The following is a 26,604-nucleotide window of genomic DNA, read 5'->3' on the forward strand; positions in this document are numbered from 1 at the left end:
TTTAACGACTCCAGCAACGCCGGTGAAATGCTGCCATGTTACGACAAACCTCGATCTTTAATGATCAGCGGCAGAAATAGCGGAGCCGGTGCAAGGGCTACTATACGCCCGCCCGCCGCATTTACAGAGGGTCCACTCCGGAGCACCCGGGTCGATCTGGGGAGAGAGTGACACGCGCTCTGGGCTGAGCTGGGCGCTCAGGCACAACGGGCTGGGCAAGGCGTATGTCTGTCTGCAAGCTCCTCCCGGAACCGCACAAAGCAGGTGTCGGAGCGCAGCAGAAGTGCAATAAACTTTGCTGAAGCACTCACTCACTCACACGTCACGGTGCCTAATTAAAAGAATCTTGGACCGGGCGGGGGGGACTGAGACGCGCACATTAATTGTCTCAGATTCTTTATTTAAAATAAAGAACTGAGTTGTAACGAAAAGGTTATATTTTAGCAAAATTTAAAAAAGAGTTCAAACAGTTCTGCGCCACGCAGCTGCGCTCGGACGACGGTGATGTCATATTATTTGCATAGTGACTTCCTCCCCCGCCAACACTTCAGCTCAAAGAAATCGGATATGAAAAGTAACGAAGCCGGAGATGGGAGGGAGAAGAAACTTACTTGTCAGATGTTTCTGCTGAAGGCGAAGGCGACGAGACGCTGTTTGCAGAGATGCTGTGTGGGGGTTTGCAGCGTCCAGCTGAGAGGGTGTGAGCCGTTTCCTGCAGCTTTCCAACTGAGCTACTGACTGCGACTTCAGATCCCTGCCGGGGAGGGAGGTACACGACAGCGGCAGGAAATTTTGGGTCTTTTTTTGCTCCGTGAATCGATGCCTTTCAGTTACATTGACGACTAACTTTTGCGGATGAAGACTTGTATTTAAAGTTTTCGAGAGAATAAAATAGCCAACGAAAACTAGAGACCAAGCCACAGACGAGGCATTATTAAGGTGAGGAGCGTATTTTTATTTTTCCTTCAGAAGAAGGCTTTTTACAATAGATCAGTTTTGTTGAAGCTTTCCTTATATGCCGACCGGATCTTCAATAAAACTGACCGATCGACTGAATAAACTGGAGGAGATATTTTTTCTTCAATTGCGTACGTTGAATGGAAATGTTTTCTTATTTCCTCGGTTGCAAGTCATTTTGCCGACGGGAAGCCGGGGTACACGACCGGAGCTTGATCATTTTGTGGTGGAACTAGGAAACGCTCCGGGTGACATTCGAGTAATCGACACAACGGAACAGCCACGTTCCATTCCAGTGGTTACTTACGTGGTGTTTGCAGTTTCACGCTCCAATGTTGCAAACATAATATGCTCGCCGGACATAATTTATTCTCCCCGGAGAGTTTCATGTTTTGATACTGAGGGCCTTTTATTTGCATTTTAGTTTTTTTCTAGGTATCGGGGCGTTTGTCGGTGGTGAAGAGGAGAATGGATTGGAGCCGAAGTGTGTTGCTGTCTCTGATCTGGATTAGTTTCTGCATTCCCACCACATGCCTCAGCTCTGGAGCCGGATCTCCAGCGGATTCAAGCGCCAAAGAATTCGCGCAGCCGGCATCCGGAAATCCAGATACTCCTGCAGGTAAACTCCATACGACACAGTATTTTACAATTCAGGTTCATGAACAACATCACATGTCTCACGATAGGCACAATTGGTTTGTTTGTTTTAGGTACATCTGATAAGGAAAGCAATAGGTTAAATACCAAGATCCGGCAAGTTGTGTTGTATTATTTTTAAGAGAGATTGGTGACGCCAGTTACAACTCATGTTACATGGGATCATAGAATTCTTTTTTACTAATATGTAGGGGTATGAACTCTGCAGTTCTGACCCACTATTATTAATGTAACTTAATAAAATAGATGGAATCAAGCACAAATAAGTTCACTAGAAAGCTGAACGATCACTTTGACTCGGAGAAAAAGTAATCAAGATATTTTCTAGATGGTGACAACGTATACTGTGGGGAAGACTAAAGGGCATTTAGTTCAATATGCACATCACTAAACGCTGTTTCACAGTATTCCGAAAGGTGCATTTTGACTTGAGGGTGAAAGGCTAGCATTTAGAACTGATGTTGAGAGTTGAGTTGCACAGTGCCTTGGTTAGAGTCCAACTGCGGTGCTGCCATCGGCTTTCAGAACCTCAACTTATCTTTGATCCTTGGGGAATGTCAAGTGCTTATTCTCTTAAGTGAGGTCAGAGATTCAAAAGATTAAAACTTGGTCCATATTCTTTTTGGTTTTGGTGATGTGAAATGTGATCTAACTGAGATGTGAAAATAATAAAAAATAGTTCAATTGGGTTCATGCGGACAAATGATTTTGCTGGGGTGGAAAATCCAGGACAGGTGGACATAATGTTGCAGCTCAGCTTTCAGGGAACGAAATCAGGAAGCACGCTTTCACGCGGCGGAGAAGCTGAAATCTGAAACTCACTTCCCTAATATCAGGAGGTGAATTTCAGGTTCGCCATCAATAGACTTTTAACGAAGAAGGATATCAAAGGTTACGGAACCGGATTGATAAATGGAACTGGGTTACAGTTACAAGACACAAGGAACTGCAGATGCTCAAGTTTTTAGCAAAACACAAGTGCTGGCGTAACTCTGCTGGTCAGGCAGCATCTGTGGGGGGGGAATAGATAGGCAATGTTTCAGTTACAGGCCATAGTTTTTTTGCCAACGTGATTTATGAGTGATTTAGTTGACAAGTAAATAAATAAATAGTTAAGGAGATAGGGAACTGAGTAACATGATGTCAGAACAACAACCTCTTCCTCAATGTCAGAAAGATAAAGGAGCTAGTTATTGACCAGGAAGCCTGGTGGAATACATGGCCCTATCAGGTTCAATGGTGCCAAAGTGAAAATGGTTGAGAGTTTCAAGTTCCTTAGCGTAATATTACCAACAATCCGTTGTGGACTAACCATTGATTTGTCAGCCAAGAAGGCACATCAAAGCCTCTATTTCTCGCAAACTGACAGATGCACCATCGAAAGCATATTGTTGGGTTGCATTACAACTTAGTTTGGGAACATCTCTGCCCAAGACTACAAGGAATTATAGAGAGTTGTAGATGTCGCCCAGTCCATTACACAAATTACTCCCCACCATTGACTCCATCTGCACCCCGTGATGCCTCAGAAAACCAACTAATGTAATCGTAGGTACACAAAAATGCTGGAGAAACTCAACGGGTGCAGCAGCATCTATGGAGCGAAGGAAATAGGCAACGCTTCGGGCCGAAACCTTTCTTCAGACCTGTCCCACCCTGGTCATTCCTTCTTCTTCCTGCACCCATCGGGCTAAAAGTACAGAAGCTTGAATTTTGTTTTTATTTTGCTCTACCTATTGCACTGACTTTGACGATTGTATTTATGTATAGTATCTGATCTGATTGGATAGCAATTCTTGGACATTTAAAAAAAATCCCTTTACAAAGGCAACCATTACATTTAAAGTTTGAAGGGTGGGAACATTCCAGATCAGTGGCGGTGCCAATTTATTTTTCACGGATGGGGTTAAACTAAAAAGTGGGAGGGTGGAGTCAACAACGTGGACGCGTATCCGTGCAACTAACGGGAAAGAGAGTGTAGGTTACGTTTAAACTAGCAGGGCAGGGGGATGGGACCCAATGCAAGGAGACAGAGGGATATAAAAGGAGGACAGAAGCAAAAGATAGATGGGAGATTAAAAAAAAACTAACCTGAAAGCTTTGTGCATTCGAAAGAAGGTGGATGAATTGAACGCGCAGTTAGTAGTCAAGGGATATGATATAGTTGGAATTATGGAGACATGGGTTCAGGGTGACCAAGGCTGGGAGCTAAACATGCAGGGGTATTCGATATTCATGAAGGATAGACAGAAAGGAAGAGGAGGTGGGGTGGCATTGCTGGTTAAAGAGGAGATTAATGCAATAGCAAGGAGAGACATTAGCTTGAATTCTGTAGATTCGGTATGGGTAGGTAGAACTGCGATATAGCCAAGAGCAGAAAGCGCTTGTTTAAATTATAATGTTTTATTTTTAATTGTTTACTGTATATCGTGTTGTTACTTGTGAGCAAAGCACCCAAGGCAAATTCCTTGTATGTATACATACTTGGCTAATAAAATGTATTCATTATTCAAGCAGGAAATTAGGGAAGCCTGTAGCAAAGGTACAGCGGTTATCATGGGTGACTTTAATCTACATATAGATTGGGCCAACCAAATTGGTAACAGCGCTGAGGAGGAGAATTTCCTGGAATGTATACGGGATGGGTTTTTAAACCAATATGTAGAGGAACCGACTAGAGGGCAGGCCATCCTAGACTGGGTATTGTGTAATGAGGAAAGATTAGTTAGTGATCTTGTCGTGCAAAGCCCCTTGGGCAACAGTGACCATAATATGGTGGAATTCTGCATTAGGATGGAGAGTGACATGGTTCATTCATAGACTAGGTTCCAGAACTTGAATAAAGAAGACTTTGAAGGAGTGAGATGGGAATTGGCTAGGATAGACCAGCAAATTATACGTAAAGGGGTGACAGTGGAGATGCAATGGTGAAGATTTAAAGACCGCATGGATGAACTCCAGCAATTGTTCATCCCTGTCTGGCGAAGAAATAAAACTGGGAAAGCGGCTCAACCGTGTCTGACGAGGAAAGTCAAGGAAAGTGTTAATGCCAAGGAAGAGGCATATAAATTGGCCAGAAGAAGCGGCAAACCAGAGGATTGGGAGAAACTTACAAATTCAACAGAGGAGGACAAAGAGGGGGGGGGGGAAATGAAAGAAAGCTTGCGGGGAATCTAAAAACTGACTGTAAAAGTTTCTATAGGTATGTAAAAAGGAAAAGATTAGTGAAGACTTACAGTCAGAGACAGGTGAATTTATAATGGGAAGCAAGGACATGGCAGAACAGTTAAACAAGCACTTTGGTTCTGTCTTCACTAAAGAAGACACAAGCAATCTCCTGGAAATACTAGGTGACCGAGGATCTAGTGGGAGGGAGGAACTGAAGGGAATCCACATTAGTCATAATATGGTGTTAGGTAAACTGTTGTGACTGAAGGTAGATAAATTCCCAGGGCCTGATGGTCTGCATCCCAGAGCACCCAAGGAGGTGGTCCTAGAAATTGTGGATACATTGGTGATCATTTTCCAATGTTCTCTCGACTCTGGATCACCTTCTGTGGACTGGAGGGTAGCTAATGTAACTCCACATTTTAAGAAAGGAGGGAGAGAGAGAAATGGGGAATTATAGACCAGTTAGCCTTACTGGTACTGGGGAAGATGCTGGAGTTGATTATTAAAGATGTTATAGCAGCGCATTTGGAATGCAGTGACTGCATCGGTCAAAGTCAGCATGGATTTATGAAGGGGAAATCATGCTTGACTAATCTTTTGAAATTTTTTGAGGATGTAACAGGTAGAATGGATAAGGGAGAGCCAGTGTATGTGGTGTATTTGGACTTTCAAAAAGCCTTTGACAAAGGTCCCACACAAAGATTAGTGTGCAAAATTAGAGCACATGGTATTGGGGGAAGGGTATTGACATGGATAGAGAATTGGTTGGCAGACAGGAAGCAAAGAGTAGGAATTAACGGGTCGTTTTCAGAATGGCAGGCAGTGACTAGTGGGTGTCGCAAGACTCGGTGCTGGGACCCCAGTTATTTACAATATATATTAACGATTTAGACGAGGGAATTAAATGTCACATCTCTAAGTTTGCTGATTACACAAAGCTGGGTGGCTGTGTGAACTGCGAGGAGGATGCTATGAGGCTGCAGGGTGATTTGCATAGGTTGGGTGAGTGGGGAGAAGCATGGCAGATGCAGTATAATGTGGATAAATGTGAGGTTATCCACTTTCGTGGCAAGAACAGGAAGGCAGATTATTATCTGAATGGTGTCAGATTAGAAGGGGAGGTGCAACGAGACCTGGATGTCCTTGTACAGTAGACACTGAAAGTAAGCATGCAGGTACGGCAGGCAGTGAAGAAAGCCAATTGGCCTACATTGCGAGAGGATTTGAGTTTAGGAGCAAGGAGGTCCTACCGCAGTTGTACAGGGCCCTGGTACTGTACCTGGAGTATTGTGTGCGATTTTGGTCTCCTAATTTGAGGAAACCCATTATTGCTTTTGAGGGCGTGTAGCGTAAGTTCAGCAGGTTAATTCCCGGGATGGCGGGACTGACATATGATGAAAGAATGGTTGACTGGGCTTGTATTCACTGGAATTTAGAAGGATGAGAAGGAATCTTATAGAAACATATAAAATTCTTAGAGGATTGGACAGGGTAGATGCAGGAAAAATGTTCCCGATGTTGGGGGAGTCCAGAACCAAATTTAAGAATAAGGGTTAGGCCATTTAGGACTGAGACGAGGAAAAACATTTTTACCCAGAGAGTTTTGAATCTGTGGAATTCTCTGCCACGGAAAGAGGTGGAGGCCAATTCACTGGATGTTTTCAAGAGAGAGTTAGATTTACATGTAGCTCTTAGGGCTAAGGAAATCATGGGATATGTGGAAAAAGACAGGATGTGGTACTGATTTTGGATGATCAGCCATGATCATCTTGAATGACGGTGCTAGCTCGAAGGACCGAATGGCCTACTCCTGCACCTATTTTCTATGTTCTGTTTCTAAGTTCCTGTGAAACACTTTGACGTCTTCATTACACAAGGCACAATATCTCTGTTTTAGTTATTATGTACTAAAAACAGGGCTCTGCAGTTGAGATTAAGAGCTTTTAATTTTTTTGTTTTGACATCTTGAGATAAGCATTGTGGATTGACTAGCAGGAATTGTACTTACCTGAGTTTCTGTCAATTAAGGAAATAAAGTACACCTACAGGTCTTTCTAGATTTGTCAGCCCCACATTGATTAAAGTGAAAAGAAACTGCTCCATGGCCACCTCTCTCTCTCCATCCCCTCCCCCTTCCCAGTTCTCCAACCAGTCTTATTGTCGCCGACTACTTTTTATCTCTCTACTGCCCACTCCCCTGACATCAGTCTGAAGAAGAGTCTCAACCCGAAACGTCACCCATTCCTTCTCCAGAGATGCTGCCTGTCCCATTGAGTTACTTCAGCATTTTGTGTCTACGAATGAAATTCTTACTCGATGCAGCTTAATGCAATATTTCATAATTCATAATTCATAAATGCAATATCACACAGATAATTTATTATAAAAAAATCAAATAAATAAATGAGCGTCCTGCCAGCTAACCATTTTAGTGCAAATGTCGAAGTCTGCTGTGCATCCAGAGACACAGTCCAAGGAAGATCATAGTTGCAGAGGTTAATGTTGTGTAGCGTTCAAGACCCTGATGGCTGTTGGAAAGAAGCTATTCTTGAGCTTGGCGGTTACAGTCTTCAGGCTCTTTTATCTTCTCTATGATGGTGGTGAAATGAGAGCATAGCCAAGATGGTGTTGTCCTTTGACAATATTGGCTGGATTTTTCTGAGGCAGCAACTGCTATAGATCCTTCAGGGGTGGGGAGGTCCGTTCCTGTGAGAATAATCAGATTATCAATCTTCCTCCTGTATTCTGTCTCATTGTCAGTCATTGTTCATCCAATAACATTGGTATTGTCGGTGAATTTAAAGATTGTGTTGGAGCTGTGTCTGGCTACACAGTCTTGAACGGGGAACTGAGTTCATAGCCTTGAGGTGGACCCGTGTTGATGCATATTGAGGAGAAAGTGTTGTTTGGAAGTATTGAAAGGCTGGCGACATTATCCAATTCCTCAAAGATAGACACAAAGTGCTTGTCAGGCAGCGTCTCTGGAGAAAATGGATGTGTGACGTTTCGGGTTGGAACCCTTCTTCAGATCTAACACCTCCCTAGATTATAAACACCCAACTTTTGGGAACCATGCAAATACCGGCGAGCGTTTGAAAGGCCGGCAAGATGGATGGGATGGATTTGATGGATGCTGCGAGGCTGCATGCATCTTCCCCATGGGAGTGGGGCATTCCCGCCAACCTAATCTCGCCTCCTCCCAGCAGTAGCAACATTCAGGGGCTGGGGTGAACCGAGTTGAGCTGGGAGTGCTGAGCAGACCCGCTCGCACACACACTGAGAAGCTGAGGCCGACTGGTGGCCACACTGCTCGCTTTCCCGGCATGGCTGTTTCTGTGATCCTATCCCACCCACTGTTTTTGTTCACTTCCACTTACGAAAAGTTTGTGCCATAAACAGTTCTCAGGAATGGAATCCTGTTCGTAACCAGGGTAATCCTGTCTGTAATTGAATAAATGCAATGCCCGGTGTTTTCCAATGCTCTCAGTATAAATTATAACAGATTGCAACATTGCATGAAACATGATCGTTGCAAAGGTAGCAAGATGATGGAACCACCGTAGTTATGCCCCTGTCCCACTTAGGAAACCTGAACGGTAACCTCTGGTGACCTTGGGCCCCACCCATGGTTTCCATGAGTCGCCAGAGGTTTTGGTCACTCGCCTGGAAACCCTCGACCGAGGCGTGAGCTGCATCTACTGACCAAAGATCCTACAGGATCTTTGCTACCGACCACACACACACACACACACACACACACACACACACACACACACACACACACACACACACACACACACACACACATCGTGAAGGTGGGGGCCAGGGACAGCGGAGGAGCACTGTCTGCGCGATGAAGAGGAAGGTAAACGGCTGCCACAGAGCACGGTGAGTCCTTTAGAGAGCGCGGGAGGCGGGGAGAGAAGGACAGAGAAGGGGGGGAGAGAAGGGGGGAGAAGAAGAGAGAAGAAGAGAGAAGGGGGAGAAGGGGAGAGAAGGGGGGGGGGGGGAGAAGGAGTGGAGACAGTTTTAAGAAGTTTAATAAAGTTAGCGGGCATTTTACCTTCCGGCGGATTTTCTAGGTCCTGAAAACCAAAGATCCTTTAGGATCTTTGCTGAAAATTACAATGAGCCAATCAAAATGGCCGGTCAGCAAAAGAGATTGCCTTTGACTGCCTGTTAGTAAACAGCGACCCCACTCCACTGGCTTCGACCAAACGGCAACCTATTTTTAGTCGAGGCTGGTTTTGATTTTATTGAAATATAATCGCAGGAACATAGAAGAAGCCTCGACTACGCGGAAACCACTTTCGACCATTAGGGAGAGTGACCAAAACCTCCAGGAACCTCAAGGAAACCTTGGGTGGGGCGCAAGGTCACCAGAGGTTTTCGTTCAGGTTTCCTAAGTGGGACAGGGGCATAAGGATTGCACACGAGTCACACTCTGACTTTGTTCTCCTTTCCATTTACTGGAAAACCCATTGTTAATTTAAAGACACATTGCTCAATTTGGAATTAGGAATTTCCAGAATGACCTCCCAGCAGATAAAGTAATGCATTTGGGGCACAGAAAATTCATTCTCTGCTTTTGGTTACATGAAGTAGGAGTATTGGCTGACAGCTTGCTACTGCTGAAGAGCTGGTAGCTTCAGGAACGACAAAGCTGCTTTTGTTTCAGGATGATCATGCCACTCTGATGTGTTCCAACACAAGTGGATCATTGTATACCTTCTAACATGAGTTAAGTAGCTTCGAGTTATGCATTTAGGGGTCAGAGAGAAAATTTAGATATTCACTGTCTACATTACATAAAAGTATCCTGGACAGCAATGCCCTCTTTTTCTGCCATTTCATGTTCATATAATGAAGCAGGCTAGAAGGTTAAGACATATTCTTCTTGGTATTCTGGAATATTTTTTTTGCTGTGTGTTACCAGGTTTTTAATGTTGAGGTTTGATACTTGTTTATCCTGGTACTTGGCAACATCTTGGAAGGAAACGGACAGATGATGTTTCGGGTGGGTTCAGAGACTGAATGGGGGTCCCAACCTGAAATCTCATCTGACCGGATCCGGTCACAGAAGCTGCCTGTCCCACTGAGATCTAGTAATTTGCTTTTGACTTAATATTCCAGTGTCTGCAGTGTCTTTAATAAAAATGACACCTCAGGAAGTGGAGGTGATTGTTTTAGTGCAGTACTCTAATCCTTCTGGATTACAGTGCTTACAGAGAGCTTGCAGCCACTTGGTGGGCAGTATACTCCTTTCCTTGTGCCTCCAGATATGAATGTATCCAGAGGAGTGAGGCATGATCAAATTGAACCCTTCCGTCTCTTGCATGGTCCTGTTGATAGCAACTTAAGTTAGCTTCGGAGAATTCCAGCAATAAAGTTCCTCAATCTATGTGATCTACGTTTTACAGCAGACAGGATATTGGACTGAAGACCAGCTCAGAAAATGTGGGGCTTCCCTTTCGGTTAGTGGAGAATTGCATATTTGTTTTTTTACAATACTGGAGAGATTTTGAGGAACAAGATTATTATTCAGTTTTTTACACCAATACACTGTTCTTAACAAAAATCTACCCATCATGTGAAACCTTACAAATAACAGATATAAATTAAATAACTTCCAAGACTGAAAATCAAAAACCTTTTTCATAACAGACAAATTTTCATCGTTTTATCACCATTTTGGACAGCAAAAATTTGACATTAAAAACTCTGCCACATTTAGTTATGAATATTTAATTCATAAATAAACTTCATATGGGCCCACATACGTTTTGATAATGATCTAGGGAAATATCTTTATCAATACCAGGAGAAAAATACAGTAACATGTCTGGTATTCCGCCAAGCAAAGATCCCGTAACAGTCGTTGTGCTTGGTGTCCATTGTGACCGTTTTCGGGGTCCGTACTTCCGTAAGTTAACCCACGGAGGCTCCAAACCTCCAATGCTTTTCAAAAACCCAACGAGGCATCCTATGGTAGTAGCGATTTTTGGGCGAGTTAATTATTTTTTCTTATTTTCCAATTTAATATATAAAAAATATTTAATATATCAACATAGAAACATAGAATATAGGTGCAGGAGTAGGCCATTCGGCCCTTCGAGCCTGCACCGCCATTCAATATGATCATGGCTGATCATCCAACTCAGTATCCTGTACCTGCTTTCTCTCCATACCCCCTGATCCCTTTAGCCACAAGGGATCCCTCTTATATAAAGCCAATGAACTGGCCTCAACTACCTTCTGTGGCAGAGAGTTCCGGAGACTCACCACTCTCTGTGTGAAAAATGTTTTTCTCATCTCGGTCCTAAAGGATTTCCCCTTTATCCTTAAACTGTGACCCCTTGTCCTGGACTTCCCCACCATCGGGAACAGTCTTCCTGCATCTAGCCTGTCCAACCCCCTAAGAATTTTGTAAGTTTCTATAAGATCCCCCTTCAATCATCTAAATTCTAGCGAGTACAAGCCGAGTCAATCCAGTCTTTCCTCATATGAAAGTCCTGACATCCCAGGAATCAGTTTGGTGAACCTTCTCTGTACTCCCTCTAAGGCAAGAATGTCTTTCCTCAGATTAGGAGACCAAAACTGTGCACAATACTCCAGGTGTGGTCTCACCAATACCCTGTACAACTGCAGTAGAACCTCCCTGCTCCTATACTCAAATCCTTTTGCTATGAATGCTAACATATCATTCGCTTTTTTCACTGCCTGCTGCACCTGCATGCCTACTTTCAATGACTGGTGTACCATGACACCCAGGTCTCGTTGCATCTCCCCTTTTCCTAATCGGCCACCATTTAGATAATAGTCTACTTTCCTGTTTTTGCCACCAAAGTGGATAACCTCACATTTATCCACATTATACTGCATCTGCCATGCATTTGCCCACTCACCCAGCCTATCCAAGTCACCTTGCAGCCTCCTAGCATCCTCCTCACAGCTAACACTGCCCCCCCAGCTTCGTGTCATCCGCAAACTTGGAGATGTTGCATTCAATTCCCTCGTGCAAATCATTAATATATATTGTAAATAGCTGGGGTCCCAGCACTGAGCCTTGCGGTACCCCACTAGCCACTCCTTGCCATTCTGAAAAGGACCCGTTTACTCCTACTCTTTGCTTCCTGTTTGCTAGCCAGTTCTCTATCCACATCAATACTGAACCCCCAATACCGTGTGCTTTAAGTTTGTATACTAATCTCTTATGTGGGACCTTGTCGAAAGCCTTCTGAAAGTCCAGATATAACTGGTTCTCCCTTATCCACTCTACTAGTTACATCCTCGCAAAACCACAAGAGGTAGAAACATACTGGACCAAGTTTATGGCAACATCAAACATGGGTACAAAGCATCACCTCTCCCCCATCTGGGCCAATCTGACCACATCTCCCTATTTTTAACTCCAGTATATAGGCCACTCATCAATACGGTCAAACCAGCTGCTATGGACATTCAAGTGTGGCCCGAGGGAGCTTCTGGGCAATTATAGGACTGCTTTAACCGAACCGACTGGGACTTGTTTGAGGACGAGGACTTTGAGACCTACATCTTCACTGTACCTTTTTATATAAAAAGCTGTGTAGACAATGTCACTAACACCAAACGCATCCGTATTCCTCCCAACAACAAACCATGGATGACCAAAGGCGTCCGACTCCTTTTTAAAGCCCTCAATATGGCTTTTCGGGCCGGCAACACAGAGCTGTATAGTGCGGTCAAGTCCGAGCTGAAGAGGGGCATCAGGAACACCAAAGCAGTCTATAAGCGAAGGATCGAGAGTCCTTCAACAACTCAGACTCCCGTCGCGTATGGCAAGGTATACGGCACATCATCAACTACAAGAACAATGCCCACTCATCCACCAGCAACAGTGCCTCTCTGGCAGAACAGCTCAACCACGTCTTTGGCCACCATGAGAGGAGAGAGACGGTCATGCCCACTAATCGAGCTCCAACACCCAGACACTCATCATACGGACTGCTGATGTCACACACACACACCGGTCCCAATGTTAACCGGTCCGGACGGAGTCCCAGGCCGGGTTCTCAGAGATTGTACTGTTGAGTTGACTGTATTTACAAACATTTTCAATCAATCCCTGGCACAATGCATGCTCCCCACATGCCTAAAAACATCGGAAATAGTGCCCGTTCCGAAGCAGATAGCCATAACCTGCCTCAATGACTACAGGCTGGTTGCACTAACACCAATAATTATGAAGTGCCTGGAGAGATTGGTCCTTAAGCACATCAAGGCCGCTCTCCCATCAACCCTGGATCGACACCAATATGCGTACAGAGCAAACAGATCAACAGACGACACCATTGCCACTGCTCTCCATACTGTGCTGCTCCACCTAGAACAACGGGGAGCATACGCACGACTTTGTGTGAAAACGTTACCCCTCGGTTTAGATCACATTGGTGAAAATGTTTGGTTTTCGCTTATAATGTAACGTTCGTTTTCTGGGACACCAAACCTTTGAGTGTCCACCGCAACGTACTTTTGTGTGTATGATGTGTAAACTGCGTTGAGTTGTCCACTCAGATGGATGCAGTGTTCTACTACATGATCAGGTGAATAAATTGAAAATAGTGTTTGCAATTTTATTTTTCCATGTGGTATTCAAAAACATAGAAAGGAATAAGAAATACGTGTGCCAACTTACTGTGCCAACCAGGTCACTGGTGGACACCGCACGACAACCGTTACACAAAATGTATTTGTGTATTCTGATGCTATTTTCGGAAACTTGCCATCAATATGCTCTCTTTTCTTATTTTTTGTCGATACAATGTTACTCATGAACCCAATAAAGTGCTTGACAACTTTATTGAAAGAATTTGAAATTTGACCTCCTTTGTCACATTATTGTGTGCACTATTGTAAAAAGACATATTGCATAGGGTGGCAAATATTGTGCCTCTTTTCAAGAAGTGAAAATGCCGGGAACTATAAGCCGGTGAGCTTAATCTGTATTTGGAAAGTTACTAGAGAGTATTCTGAGGGATAGATTATACAAGCATTTGGATGGGCAAGGGCTGACTAGGGATAGTATGTGGGTTTTGTATGTGGGACGTCGTGTTTCACAAATCTGATTGATTTTTTTGAAGACGTGACCAAAAAGGTCGATGAGGGAGGAGCTGTAGATGGTGTGTACATGGACTTCTTTAAGGCGTTCGACAAGGTTCCACATGGTAGACTGCTCTGGAAGGTTAGATCGCATGGGATCCAAGGAAAGATAGCTGAATGGATAGCAAACTGGCTCCATGGAAGGAAGCAGATGGTGATGGTGGAAGGTTGCTTCTCGGACTGGAGGCCTGTGACTAGTGGTGTGCCTCAGGGTTCGGTGCTAGGCCCGTTACTGTTTAATCATGAGAGGAATAGATCGGGTAGATGCACAGACTCTCTTGCCCAGAGTAGGGGAATCGAGGACCAGAGGACAGGTTCAAGGTGAGGGGGAAAAGATTGAATAGAAATCCGAAGGGTAACTTTTTCACACAAAGGGTGGTGGGTGTATGGAACAAGCTGTCAGAGGAGGTAGTTGAGGCTGGGACTACCCCATCGTTTAAGAAACAGTTAGACAGGTACATGGATAGGACAGGTTTGGAGGGATATGGACCAAACGCAGGCAAGTGGGACTAGTGTAGCTGGGACATTGTTGGCCGGTGTGGGTAAGTTGGGCCGAAGGGCCTGTTTCCACACTGTATCGCTATGACTCTATGACCCTCACACTTCAAATAAAAATGGAACATGGATTATTGCAGGCAGCAGAGGCAACGGGTGGCGTTGGGAGTCTTTGAAACTAAATAAATGCTTATTGCGCATTCAACACCCTTCTTCTGAAGACTATTTTGGAAAAGGGGAAGATTCTTGTGTTGTGGAATCTCTGCTGGCTACCCCTGTTATCTCCAGGCAGCAAAATGGTCTGGATGGTAGGCAGCTTCAGGAAGTTCGAGTGTGTACAGAAGAAGGAGAGGAGAATGGAAATGAACCACACAGAAGAGAATGGAAATAAAACTGCTTCTGATAAAATGCCCTGGGGTGTCTCCTGATGAAGGTTGGTACCTGGTTCTTTTGAAGAATCCCGCGTAAGCAGGAACCATCTGTCCACTGTACATTGTTTAGGTTTAACTTGTACTACTGTCTACCCTCGTTATTACAGACTACTTTATAATGGATTTTGTTTATAGCGGATAAAGCGATCCCACTGTAATCAGACACCACTGTCTCTTTAAGGGCTGTTAGTCACACTGCAGGAGGTCATTACATTTAACAAGAACTCTGTTAAGCAATCTAACAAACAGCCTTTAGTGCTTTTAGCTTGCAGTAACAAAAAAACATTTTTAGCTGTTAAAATGTACCCCAACTTTGTATTATTCATCTATTTGCAATAACCTTTCAGGCCCTTATTCGAGAATGCAGTTCCTGCAGACTTTGTGCAAGAAGGAACTGCAGATGCTGATTTAAACCGAAGATAGATACAAAAAGCTGGAGTAACTCAGAAGCGGGCCAGGCAGCATCTCTTGTGAGAAGGAATGGGTGACGTTTCGGGTCAATACCCTTCTTCAGACTGGTTAGGGATAAGGGAAACGAGAGATGAATGACCTGTGGAGGAAGGAACTGCAGATGCTTTTTATGGATGAAGGGAGAGAGGGAGGGATTGACTGAGGGTAGGGTAAAGGAGAGGGAGGGAGAGGTGAGGGGGGGGGGGTATTGGGGGAGGGGAGGACGAGAGGGGAAAGAAGAGGGAGGGTGAAGAGGAGGGGGAGGGAGTGCTGGGGGATGAGGGGAAATGAGCCGTGCCTGCGTAGTTGGGGGCTATGTGTGAGTAGTGCAATATTGCGTTGGCACGGGTTGCGTTGGGGGACCAGGCCTCCCGTGTGACAGGGACACAACGGACCCCACTTTGTCTAGTGCCTTTTGTATGCTGAATAGAAAACTGAAGGGGACTAGCCCCCAAAACAAGCATAAGCTAAAGATGCCTGCAATACAGGCCTGGTAGAGCGTCATCAGAGAAGACACCCAGTAACTGGTGATGTCCATGAATCGCCGACTTCAAGCAGTCATTACATGCAAAGGATATGCAACAAATACTAAACATAACTACTTTCATTTACATGACATTGCTGTGTCCCAAACATTATGGTGCCCTGAAATGAGGGGACTATTTATAAACACTGCTGTAATTTCTACATGGTGAAACCAAAATGTATAAAGATTGCCTTTATTTAAATCTGACAATGTGCACTTTAACCACATGTGATTTTTTTCTATTACAAATCTCAAATTGTGGAGTACGGAGGCAAATAAATAAATGATGGGTTTTAGTCCCAAACATTATGGGCACTGTAACTCTGTTTAGACCAGTGCCATGGCAGAAATGCAACGAATATCCTCTTTTTATTCGGACCTGTGGCAGACGGTGGTACATTGCCTCAGAGGAGGAGTTACCGAACACCATGTTACCTGCAGTAATATGAGACTTGCACAATTCAGGAAGCTCTAAATTAGGGACAGTAATACATTCTTCTCTCAGAACTGAAACTAATGGTTAAATACCAGCATGTTTGGGACTTTGGTGCATGGGCACTCAGAAACATTGGGGGGAAAATAGAGCAGTTTTGTGATTTGATTCCCCTGGCACTTTGCAGGGCCTCATTGGTAAGAGCCAGCAAGTTTGAGCAACGTAAGTGTGGGGTGGTTGTGTATGTGAGTCGAATCTCAGCAAAATCCAGGGCAATAATATTGTTGGATTCCCTGGAGTTACAAAACAGAAAATAACAAAGCTACTTCAACTCGGGTTATCTAACCATTCACTTCACTTTCATGTGCCTTTACCATTGAATCAAATTCACTTGCGTATCTAACTTGACGTGAACAAATATTGACCAAGTATTAATTCTTCATTGATATAATTCCTGAATAAACCTGAAGATTTTTAAAATTTGTTTTGTGAATAATCATTTCCAATGCAGTTAATTAATGTTTAAGTTTAAGTGTTTATGTTTTAAATCAATCATTCGAGCCATTTTCTCTTCTCCCCAGCACTGAAATACTGACAATATTTCTGAGCTGCTGGAAGAAACTTGACCTGAGTTGACTCCTATTTCTGTTTTCGTTCCCACTCCCATCTTGCATTGGTGCTCCTTCTGACCTTTTGACCCCAAGATGCTAGAAGAGAATTAATGCATGTGGGGGAAGTGAATTGGTAGCACAGATGTCCTCATTTCAAATTACTGATTAATAAAGTGAGTTGATCTTTTTAATGTGTCTTTTCATTGTTAAGATTGAATTGAACAAATACAAAGAAGGAAAGAGTTCCAGGGATTAAAATTTAATGTTAGCGGACTAATTGTGGTGTGCCTTTGAGAAAGAAAATTGGGAAGAGTAAAACGGTTGGCTGTCTCACTAACTATTAGTTTCAGCGGCAGAAGCTGAATGCTATCGCCATGGTATCGGCATCAAAAATTCTCACAGCAAGATGTCAAAACAATAAAGTTGTCTCTGCCAGTTTGCTTAGCTCTGAGCCCAAAGGAACAGTCAGAAACAGCAAAAACTTAGCTAGCTGTTTTTGCTGGTCCCAGAATTTATTAATTTGGTGGTTTGAGGTATTATTAATTTAATTACAAGACGTTGTTTAAAGTTAAGATATGCTTTATTATTCCTCAACTGTGATCCATAAGTTTTTATTAGCTTATTTATTCTGAATTCCTGGTTACTGCTGTCAACTCAAATGTTTTACTGCCATTCACTTAACATGAGCAAGTAACAGTTAGCTCCCTTGTATGCCACAGTTCAAATAATGCAAAAAAAGGAATTAGCAGAAATTCAGTGATAAGTGGTTTAACAGATTAATGTTCTGGTTGTTTGAAGTTTGATGATGGTTTTAAGAAGGATGATGGTCAACTATCTGATGCCGGCCTCAGTGACTGAGATTACAACGCCCCAGGCGACTATGGGGGCCTGAGAAAGCAAATCAATGGTCTCCCTTGTCAGCAGTAGCCGAGTGCTGACCTTTAACTTACACGTATTGTCATTGGTGGCTCTTGTTGAGATTTTCATAGAATAGGTGGATATTTTATTTGCAAGCAATGTGACTAGTCAGATTTACAAGAAACCAAACGTGGGTGCTATGAAAAGTCGAGTGAGAATATATATCTGTTTCCTCATTGTTTCCCCCCTTGATCTTCCCTTGCCATATTTCACATCAGTGCTCACATCTTTTTGACTTTCAATGCATGCCTCTATTTTGTTGTCTGGCTTCCCGGAAGCATATTATGTTGATAGTCTTCCCTGATTTGTTTTGAAATGCTTGTAGGCGCTTCAGTGGAACCTGATGTTGTTAATAGGAAATGAACAGTAGGAACAACTATGCTGATCAGAGTTGAACAACAATGTGCGAGGTGTCCAAGCTTACCTCCTTTTGAGAGGACTAAGCTGGACAGGTCTGGGAAGTACATTGTACCACTGCATCACGTTGACACTATGTACAACTATTATGTAGATCAAAACAGAGATGACGTTAGCAGTCAGGCTGTTTACACTAAATGTTCCACCCATGTTAGAAGTTGCACTAACACCTGTGAGTCAGTATGCTGTGAGTTCAACTCTTTCTTGTCCCTCATTATATTTTAGGGAGTTATAAAGTCATACAGCATGGAATCTAGCCCTTGGGCCAAACTTGCCCACACTGACCACATGTCCCATCTACACTAGTCCCATCTGCCTGCATTTGGCCCATATCCCTGTAAATCTATTGTATCAATTTTATTTGATTAGAATGTTATGAATTCTGAAATGCTTATGTAATATAACAATAAAAAACAGAAATATTAATGCCAACCTGACTCAGATTTGTAGCATCAAAGAAGAAGCTTTCCAGATGTTCCCAAGCAGTTTAGTTGATATGAAATAAAATTTGCATCCTTTAGCACGTAAGTCGAGACTAAAGGCAGGGGTTTTGACGAGAAGTTCACTGGTATGTTTATATTTTTTATTTTAAAAAGTAATCAACCTTGAAAGAGAAAAAAATCCTGTCCATATGGTGGCCTTGTCTTGGGGTTTTTATGTGTGCTGTCAGATTGTGCTGTCGATAGAATTAGGCTTTGGAGGTTTGAGGCTTTGATGTAGTACCATATCTTTGATGATTCACGCCATTGTTCCCTGCCAGCTGCAAGTTCAGTCGTCTTTGCCTCAATCCCTTGTTTTTAATGCAGTCCTGATTGACCATAAACATGACTCTCTGTGACGCTGAGATTCTGAACTCCTGCCAGAAGCTGTTTCACTTCTGTTGAGCTGTTAATTGTTACCTTTCACTCTGAATGTAGATTCTCCAACCATGTAAAATGATCTTTGATGTTGAATCAATTGGATTTATTGCATAATCAGCAGTCCGTAGATCCCTGTTTCTATTTACATTAAATATCTCTGAGAAATCTGGAATTAATGTGCTTTATTGCTTTAAACCCAAATGTAATTTGTTAACATTGATTATTTTTTTAGATAATTCTGTCCTCTAATAAATGTGAATCAGAGGCCTGTCGCCAGCTATGAAGTCACAAAGCTAGATTTCCATGTCTTTCATTCATTTGTTCTATATCTCTCCACATCACCGTCGACATCTCTTCACCCTGACTCTAGTCTGAAGAAGGGTCGCGACCCCTAACGACACCCATTCTTTCTCTCCAGAGATGCTTGCCTGTCCCTCTGTTACTCCAGCATTTTGTGTATATCTTCGGTTTAAATCAGCATCTGCTGTTCCTTCCTACACACATACTTGTACATTTATGTGCCAAATGTATGAGAAAGTGGTAAAAGGAAAATCTTCTATTAAATATGCATCTGCAGAAATGATTGACCTACTTTAAGGGCTGGGTCCATTAACAGTGGCAAAGCTCCTGAGTTTGTCTCACATCCCTGTTTTCTGATATCGATGCAGCCAAAAGAACTGCCCAGACTGTATAATTAATCATTATTTCAGACACTCCCTTTTTCAAATCCCTAGTACACCTTGATTACAATTATAAACACTGTTTCCTGGTGACCAAAGTGACTGTATTCTCTTAATAATCATAAACCACTGGAGGAAATGAACATTACAAATCTCCTTCCCTGCACAAAGTTTTAAGAAAAACCCGAAAAGATGGTATTCACTGATGTGCATAATATAATTTGAGAGTGATTGGGATGAAAAGGGCATGGTTGCTAAGAAATCTGATCTATCCAGGAACTATCTCAGGGTTTAGTTGCGCAGTTGCTATTCCAATTGGGAGTATTCGCAATATTGCTCCCTGTTTGTATTCACAAACTCACCAGCTTTTACTGCTCTTGTAAGAACTTCCACACTCAGTCACAATAGACAATAGACAATAGGTGCAGGAGTAGGCCATTCGGCCCTTCGAGCCAGCACCGCCATTCAATGTGATCATGGCTGATCATCCCCAATCAGTACCCCGTTCCTGCCTTCTCCCCATATCCCCTGACTCCGCTATTTTTAAGCCCTATCTAGCTCTCTCTTGAAAGCATCCAGAGAACCTGCCTCCACCGCCCTCTGAGGCAGAGAATTCCACTGACTCACCACTCTGTGAGAAAAAGTGTTTCCTCGTCTCCGTTCTAAATGGCTTACTCCTTATTCTTAAACTGTGGCCCCTGGTTCTGGACTCCCCCAACATTGGGAACATGTTTCCTGCCTCTAGCGTGTCCAAGTTCTTAACAATCTTATATGTTTCAATGAGATGCCCTCTCATCCTTCTAAACTCCAGAGTGTACAAGCCCAGCTGCTCCATTCTCTCAGCATATGACAGTCCCGCCATCCCGGGAATTAACCTTGTAAACCTACGCTGCACTCCCTCAATAGCAAGAATGTCCTTCCTCAAATTAGGGTACCACAACTGCATACAATACTCCAGGTGTGGTCTCACTAGGGCTTTGTACAACTGCAGAAGGACCTCTTTGCTCCTATATTCGATTCCTCTTGTTATAAAGGCCAACATGCCATTCGCTTTCTTCACTGCCTGCTGTATCTGCATGCTTAATTTGCCCTCGTTCTTTGCAAACTACAATATTTCAGCATTTCATATTTCAAGATTTCATAACATAGGACGCTACTCAGCCCATTGAATCTGCCAGCTTTCAAAACATTCCCATCAGTCCTATTCCCTCACTTATTTCCCTGTAACAGGTCATGTCAGTACTTTAGACTGGACTGGACTAACGCCCAGAGTTTTGTACCATTGATCAAGAGATGTGGATTTGAATCCCAGCACACAAACTCCAATGCAAGTAATGAAAGAAAGATGGAATTTAAAAAAAACTTTTCTCAGTAAAATTAACCCTGAAACCACTGGATGGATGAATAAACCCATCTGATTCCCTAATCTCCTTCAGGAAAGGACATCTGCCACCATTACCTGGTCTGCGTTACATATTACTCTAGATCTATTAATTTGGTTGAATGTTAACAGCCTCGTCAGTTCAGGGACAACTCGGGATGGATAATACCTGCCGGAAACATAATAGCCTATGAATTGATATTTTTTTAAGTTGATTAGAAATTGAACTGAACAGACACTTGAATGCTTCAGCTAGAATCGCCGCAATTACTTTTAACAAATAAGTGGTTGATGGAATACAACTCCTCTTGCCTTAAGAAGCAAGGTCCAGGCTAAACCTGAGCCAGCAATCAGCATTTCACCCTGTGGCCAAAGCATCCAGTCTTCGCCACAACCATATTGTACTCGATGGTGATATTAGTGTGAATGATGTGAATAGTGCTCCATGTGAGATGCTCCACACCCCGTTTTTGCTGTTAAAACAGTGCTATGGGTCAACCTGATGCTGTTGGGGAAATAGACACAAAGTACTGGAGTAACTCAGCGGGTCAGGCAGCATCTCTGGAGGAAAAGGATGGGCGATGTTTCGGGTCCGAACCCTTCTTCAGACTGAAAGTAGAGGGGAAGGGTTTCAGACTGAGAGTAGAGGGGAAGGAGTTTGGGAAAGTTGCATGACGAACAATATATTTGAATGCGAGGTCTAAACTGCAGCGTTGTTGAGTTTCCAGTGTAGCGCTGTGCAGCACCTCACATTCTTGGTTTCAATTCGGAGCTCTGTTGACTAGTGCACATTCCTATGTGTTATTATATAACGTACCTTATGCTGCAATGATTGGGATGTTTGCGAAGGTGGAAGTGGCTTTGGGTCAGCACCTGGTGAAAGAAAGTGCCTGTCTATTGAGCAAAGGGACATGGAAATTTCCCAGGCCCACAGCCAGGGGCTCTTGGCAGGAGGATGCCGGGAGGTCTCCGTGATGGCACAATAGGCATATTGGGGAAGTATGCCATGCAGCAAAATGTCTCTGCTTGCTCGGGCTGCTCCTTTGGCTGGACGACAAAGAAGTAATTTTCTCACCCTGTGTGGAGCTCGATGATCTGCCTGAAGCAGCAGTGAGCTTCAGTGAGGACCTGAGATTAGTGGCAGCAGCTTGGTATGATGCAGTTGTTAACATGCTGAGAGCAGCTGGGACATCGACCACTGTGGCAAAGCAGTTTCGGGACATATGAGATGACGCCTTGGATTTCCATTTGAATAAAGAATGCAATTTAGATGTTGGTCCTTTATCATGTGGAGTGGAGGGGAGGGGGGAGGTAGTTCTGAAAATAAATAGGATTCTTGTTTTTTAGATCAGTGAGGTTGAAAATCCAACTGTAGACATATTTGGAACATTTTGTTTTGCTGCCGATGTCATTTTAGGAAGTTTAACTGGGGGGAGGGTGAGAGAGAGGAAGAATGAGAATCATGCTGAAAAAGAACATCAGAAACATGCACAAAATTACTGTGCTGCTGGTTATGCTGATTTTCAACACATTCCAACGTTTCAGGCGTATGGCAGCATTATCTAAGGTCATATTGTTTTGGATGGTTGCAAAGCACCCTGAAAATAATGGGACAGTTGGGCTGGATGTTCTCTATTCCAGAACCCTCGGGGTGGCTGTGAATTGGAAAGTTTTGGTGAAATTGGATGCCCGTTGTGTATGTGCCCTGTCTGTACCTTTGAGAGCTTACTGCACTTTGAGGCCCAGGTCACCACAGACCAATTTACTTCAACATTGGTCGAAGCAAAGATACTCAGGAGGATCAACATATAAAAATATGACTTGTGTGAGGTCCCCATTATGGTGGACGATGAAAGTCTTGGGGGGGGGGGGGGTTACGTGCTAGGAATACTCATAAATTTGATTTTGGTTCATCAGGGTTGATTAGTATGGTGGGGTGTCAGAGGTTATGGGGAGAAGGCAGGAGAATAGGGTTGAGAGTGAAAGATAGATCAGCCGTGATTGAATGGCGGAGTAGACTTGATGGGCTGAATGGCCTAATTCTGCTCCTGAAACTTATGAACTTGGTTTGTTACACTCCCCAGTAATGAAAGGGAATTTTGGAGAAAAACCTTCAAAGTAAAAAAAAAAAGAACTTGGTTCTAATAACAACAACTCTGGTTATTAGATATTTGCCAAATATCTAATGTCCTAATAGGTCATACATACCTCATGTAAGCTACAAATTATTAATTTAATTATGTTGTTATAAATTGTACAACAATGTCAGGGTTTATGGGAAGAAGGCAGGAGAAAGGGGTTAGGAGGGAGAGATTGATCAGTCATGATATGTCAGAGTAGACTTGATGGGCCAAATGGCCTAATTCTGCTCCTATCACTTATGACGTTATGACAATGGTAGGCAGGAACTTTAATAGTGAAGTACTGAGATATATACTTGAATAATTGTATCTCATTCACTACTTGCACCAAGGCGAAGAAATAGAATAAGTGATGCACTAGGATTGTTCCCAAATAAAGGGAAGGGGAGAGTTGAAGGAAGGTTACATTTTATGGACTGTGGTTCAGAACGTAATTGACTCAGTTGGTTTGGTGGCCATGTCTGACCTACACCATTTCAATTCCTCCTGAATGGTTTTCTCATCTACACCTGTAATTGTTGAATGAAACGTTTGATCATTTGAATGCAGTCCTGTCCTCTTTACTAATCATTAAAACCGTATGAGCACCATATTTGCTGTTATTTTATATTGTTCAATAAAAAACATTGCACAATATGGATTAGGATAAAAACAGGATTTGAAATCTTATTTGAATTTGAATTCCTTTATTGTCATTCAGACCTATCGGTCTGAACGAAATTTCGTGCTTGCAGTCATACATATAATAATAAATAACAAAAACACACAATAAACACAAATTAACATCCACCACAGTGAGTTAACCAGGCACCTCCTCACTGTGATGGAGGCAAAAGTCTTAAAGTCTTTAATTGTTTTAATTGTTTCTAGGGATATTGTTTTAATTGTTCCTGGGGATATTAGCCATAGAATGCAATGCATGTCGAGGACTGTGTGCAGTGGGAAAGGAATCATGACATTTATGCCTCAAAAGGAGACTGTTGTTTCCATCACCCATAAATGGAGTTGATTTAAATGATTACCATTTCCTAGCTCTTAGTTTGCCGCCTTTATAGGTTACGACTCTTCGAGAGATCATTCAGCTTATTGTTTTTAGAGTTTTACATGCAGTTAAAATTCTTCTCTATTTCCTACAGTCCAAAATGGTAAAACAGTCCAAATTGGTATTCAGCCCTGAGAACATTCTACCCAAGAGTATTTTCTCTTGTGTTACCACATCCTTCCTGTGGCGTGGTGATCAGAAATATACGCAGTTCTAGATGTGCCATAACTTACATAGTTCTAGCATGATCATCCTGTCTTGACTGACAAAAGGCAATATCTCAATGAGTTCTGTACCACTTTATCTACCTGTCACTCTATATTCAAGTTCCTGAGGACATGCCCTTGAAGTTGCTTTTCTTTCTCCATGTTTCTTGCTCTGCCACTAATCGTGTATTCCTTGCCTTGTTTGTCCTCCCCAAGTGTTTAAGTATTCAAGTTCAAGTACGACTATTCAAGTATTTCTCCCCACGGATCTCCATGCTGAGTTTCATTTGCCAGTTTTCTGCCCACCTAACCAAGGTGTGGACACAAGAAACTGCAGATGTTGGTTAACAGTAAGAGACACAAAGTGCCAGAGCAACTCGGCATTTTGTATTCTCCAGAGATGCTGCCTGACCTGCTGAGTTACACCAGCACTTTGGGCAATTAATATTTTCCTGTGGCTTTGAGCTATCTTCCTTTACCCAATACATTGTCAATTTAAAGCATCTCAATCACGGCGCTTAAATTAAATCCCAAGAAATACATCACTAAATTCAGCCCTCTACCCATTTACCTTGTGTTTGGTGTGGGTGACCAAGGTTGGACTAACGATTGGAACAGGGCGGAGAGTATGGTGGTTTGGAGAGAGTAAATTCAGTGATAGAGTGGGGGGCAGGAACTGTGCAGATGAGGTAAGGACTTCGATACTTTGAGTTCATCGAGGGAGTGATGGAACGAACAAAGGAATAAAAAGAAAAACTGTGGACGTTGTGGGGCTTGTGGTTAGTCATTTAATTTCCTTAACAACAATTTTAATTGAAACTATACCTGCAAACATTACGTTTAAGCCAAAATGTTGTGCAGTAGATTTCAACGTGCCACATAGGTGTAAAGTTCAATTTCCTTTCGAACAACTGTGTACATAACAACATTTTCCTTTGACTTTATCATTGGCATTTGTTTGCATATCTTGTTATGCTTGAATAAGATTCATTAGAGTTTATTCATCACATGCACCGTATATGAACTGGAACAATGAAATTCTCACGCTACAGTTTTACAGGCACATTAACAACATCAAATAAATATACAATAAATTATAAGCTATTCTAATTAATCTAGACCATAATAGTGCAAAAATCAAAGTACGTGGAGCATCTATAGCAATGCAAAGTCCGCAGTGATTCAGTGCTGATCTAGGGATGTGGTTAGGGCTGTGCAGGCTCAAGGGCCAGGTGGGTGATAGGAAGAAGCTGTTCTTGTACCTAGATTTCACTGTCCCTGGCCACTTGCCCTTCCTCCCGATGGCAGCAGTGAGTGTGGCCAAGGAAGTGTGGGTCATTGATGATATTAGCTGCATTTTTAAGGGAGTGTTTTCTGTAGATTCCTTTGGTGATGGGGAAGTCAGTACCCATGGTAGACTGGGCATTGTCCGCCACTTTTTGTAGCCTCCTTCGTTCGAGACAGTTCGAATTTCCGAACCTGACTGTGATACAACCAGTCAGTTTACCTATAAAAGTTTGAAAAATATTCAGTCAGTACATCTATAAAAGTTTGAAAAATATTCTAAATCTCCTCAATTGTCTGAAGACATAGTAGCATTGGTAATCTTTCTTTATAATCACAGCAATGTGTTGGGCCACGGGCAGATGATCAGAGATGTCTCCACCCAGGAACTTGTAGCTGTTTACTCTGTTCACTGCCGTTCCACCCATGAAGTCAGTTGCATGGTTCCTCGACTTCCTTACTGAAATCAACAAATCAGCTCCTTGGACTTATCTCGGTCTTGCTAATCTTGAGAGCAAGATTGTTGTTTTGCCACCACTCAACCAGATTATCAGTCTCCCTCCTGTACTCTGACTTCTTGTTCCCCTTTATTTCTCCAACGGCATTGTTATTGTTGGTAAATTTAAAGATGGCATAGGAATTGAGAGTCAAGAGTGTCACGAGTCAACAATCAAATATATATATATATAAAAAACACAAACAAACAAACAATAATGCAAAGACAATGAAAGGCGGGAGACAATGAAATAAGAAAGGCGGGAGAGAGAAACCAGGGAATTATAGACCAGTTAGCCTGACATCGG

The 26,604-nt window shown here is 42.8% G+C and overlaps 1 protein-coding gene across 2 annotated transcripts in view; it reads left to right on the forward strand.

Annotated features, from left to right (window-relative positions):
* Positions 1-453: 453 nt before the first annotated feature.
* stim2 (stromal interaction molecule 2) overlaps positions 454-26,604 on the forward strand; it is a 151,565-nt gene continuing 125,414 nt past the window's right edge. Inside the window, exons 1-2 of one of the 2 annotated variants that reach the window (XM_033026653.1) lie at positions 454-939; positions 1,383-1,576. In XM_033026653.1, the coding sequence (XP_032882544.1) occupies positions 1,426-1,576 (151 nt within the window). In that variant the 5' untranslated portion in view covers positions 454-939; positions 1,383-1,425. The remainder of the gene's footprint in view (positions 940-1,382; positions 1,577-26,604) is intronic. The other variant, XM_033026659.1, reaches the window with a different exon arrangement.

Source organism: Amblyraja radiata, chromosome 1, assembly GCF_010909765.2.
Source record: "Amblyraja radiata isolate CabotCenter1 chromosome 1, sAmbRad1.1.pri, whole genome shotgun sequence".
NCBI lineage: Eukaryota > Metazoa > Chordata > Chondrichthyes > Rajiformes > Rajidae > Amblyraja > Amblyraja radiata.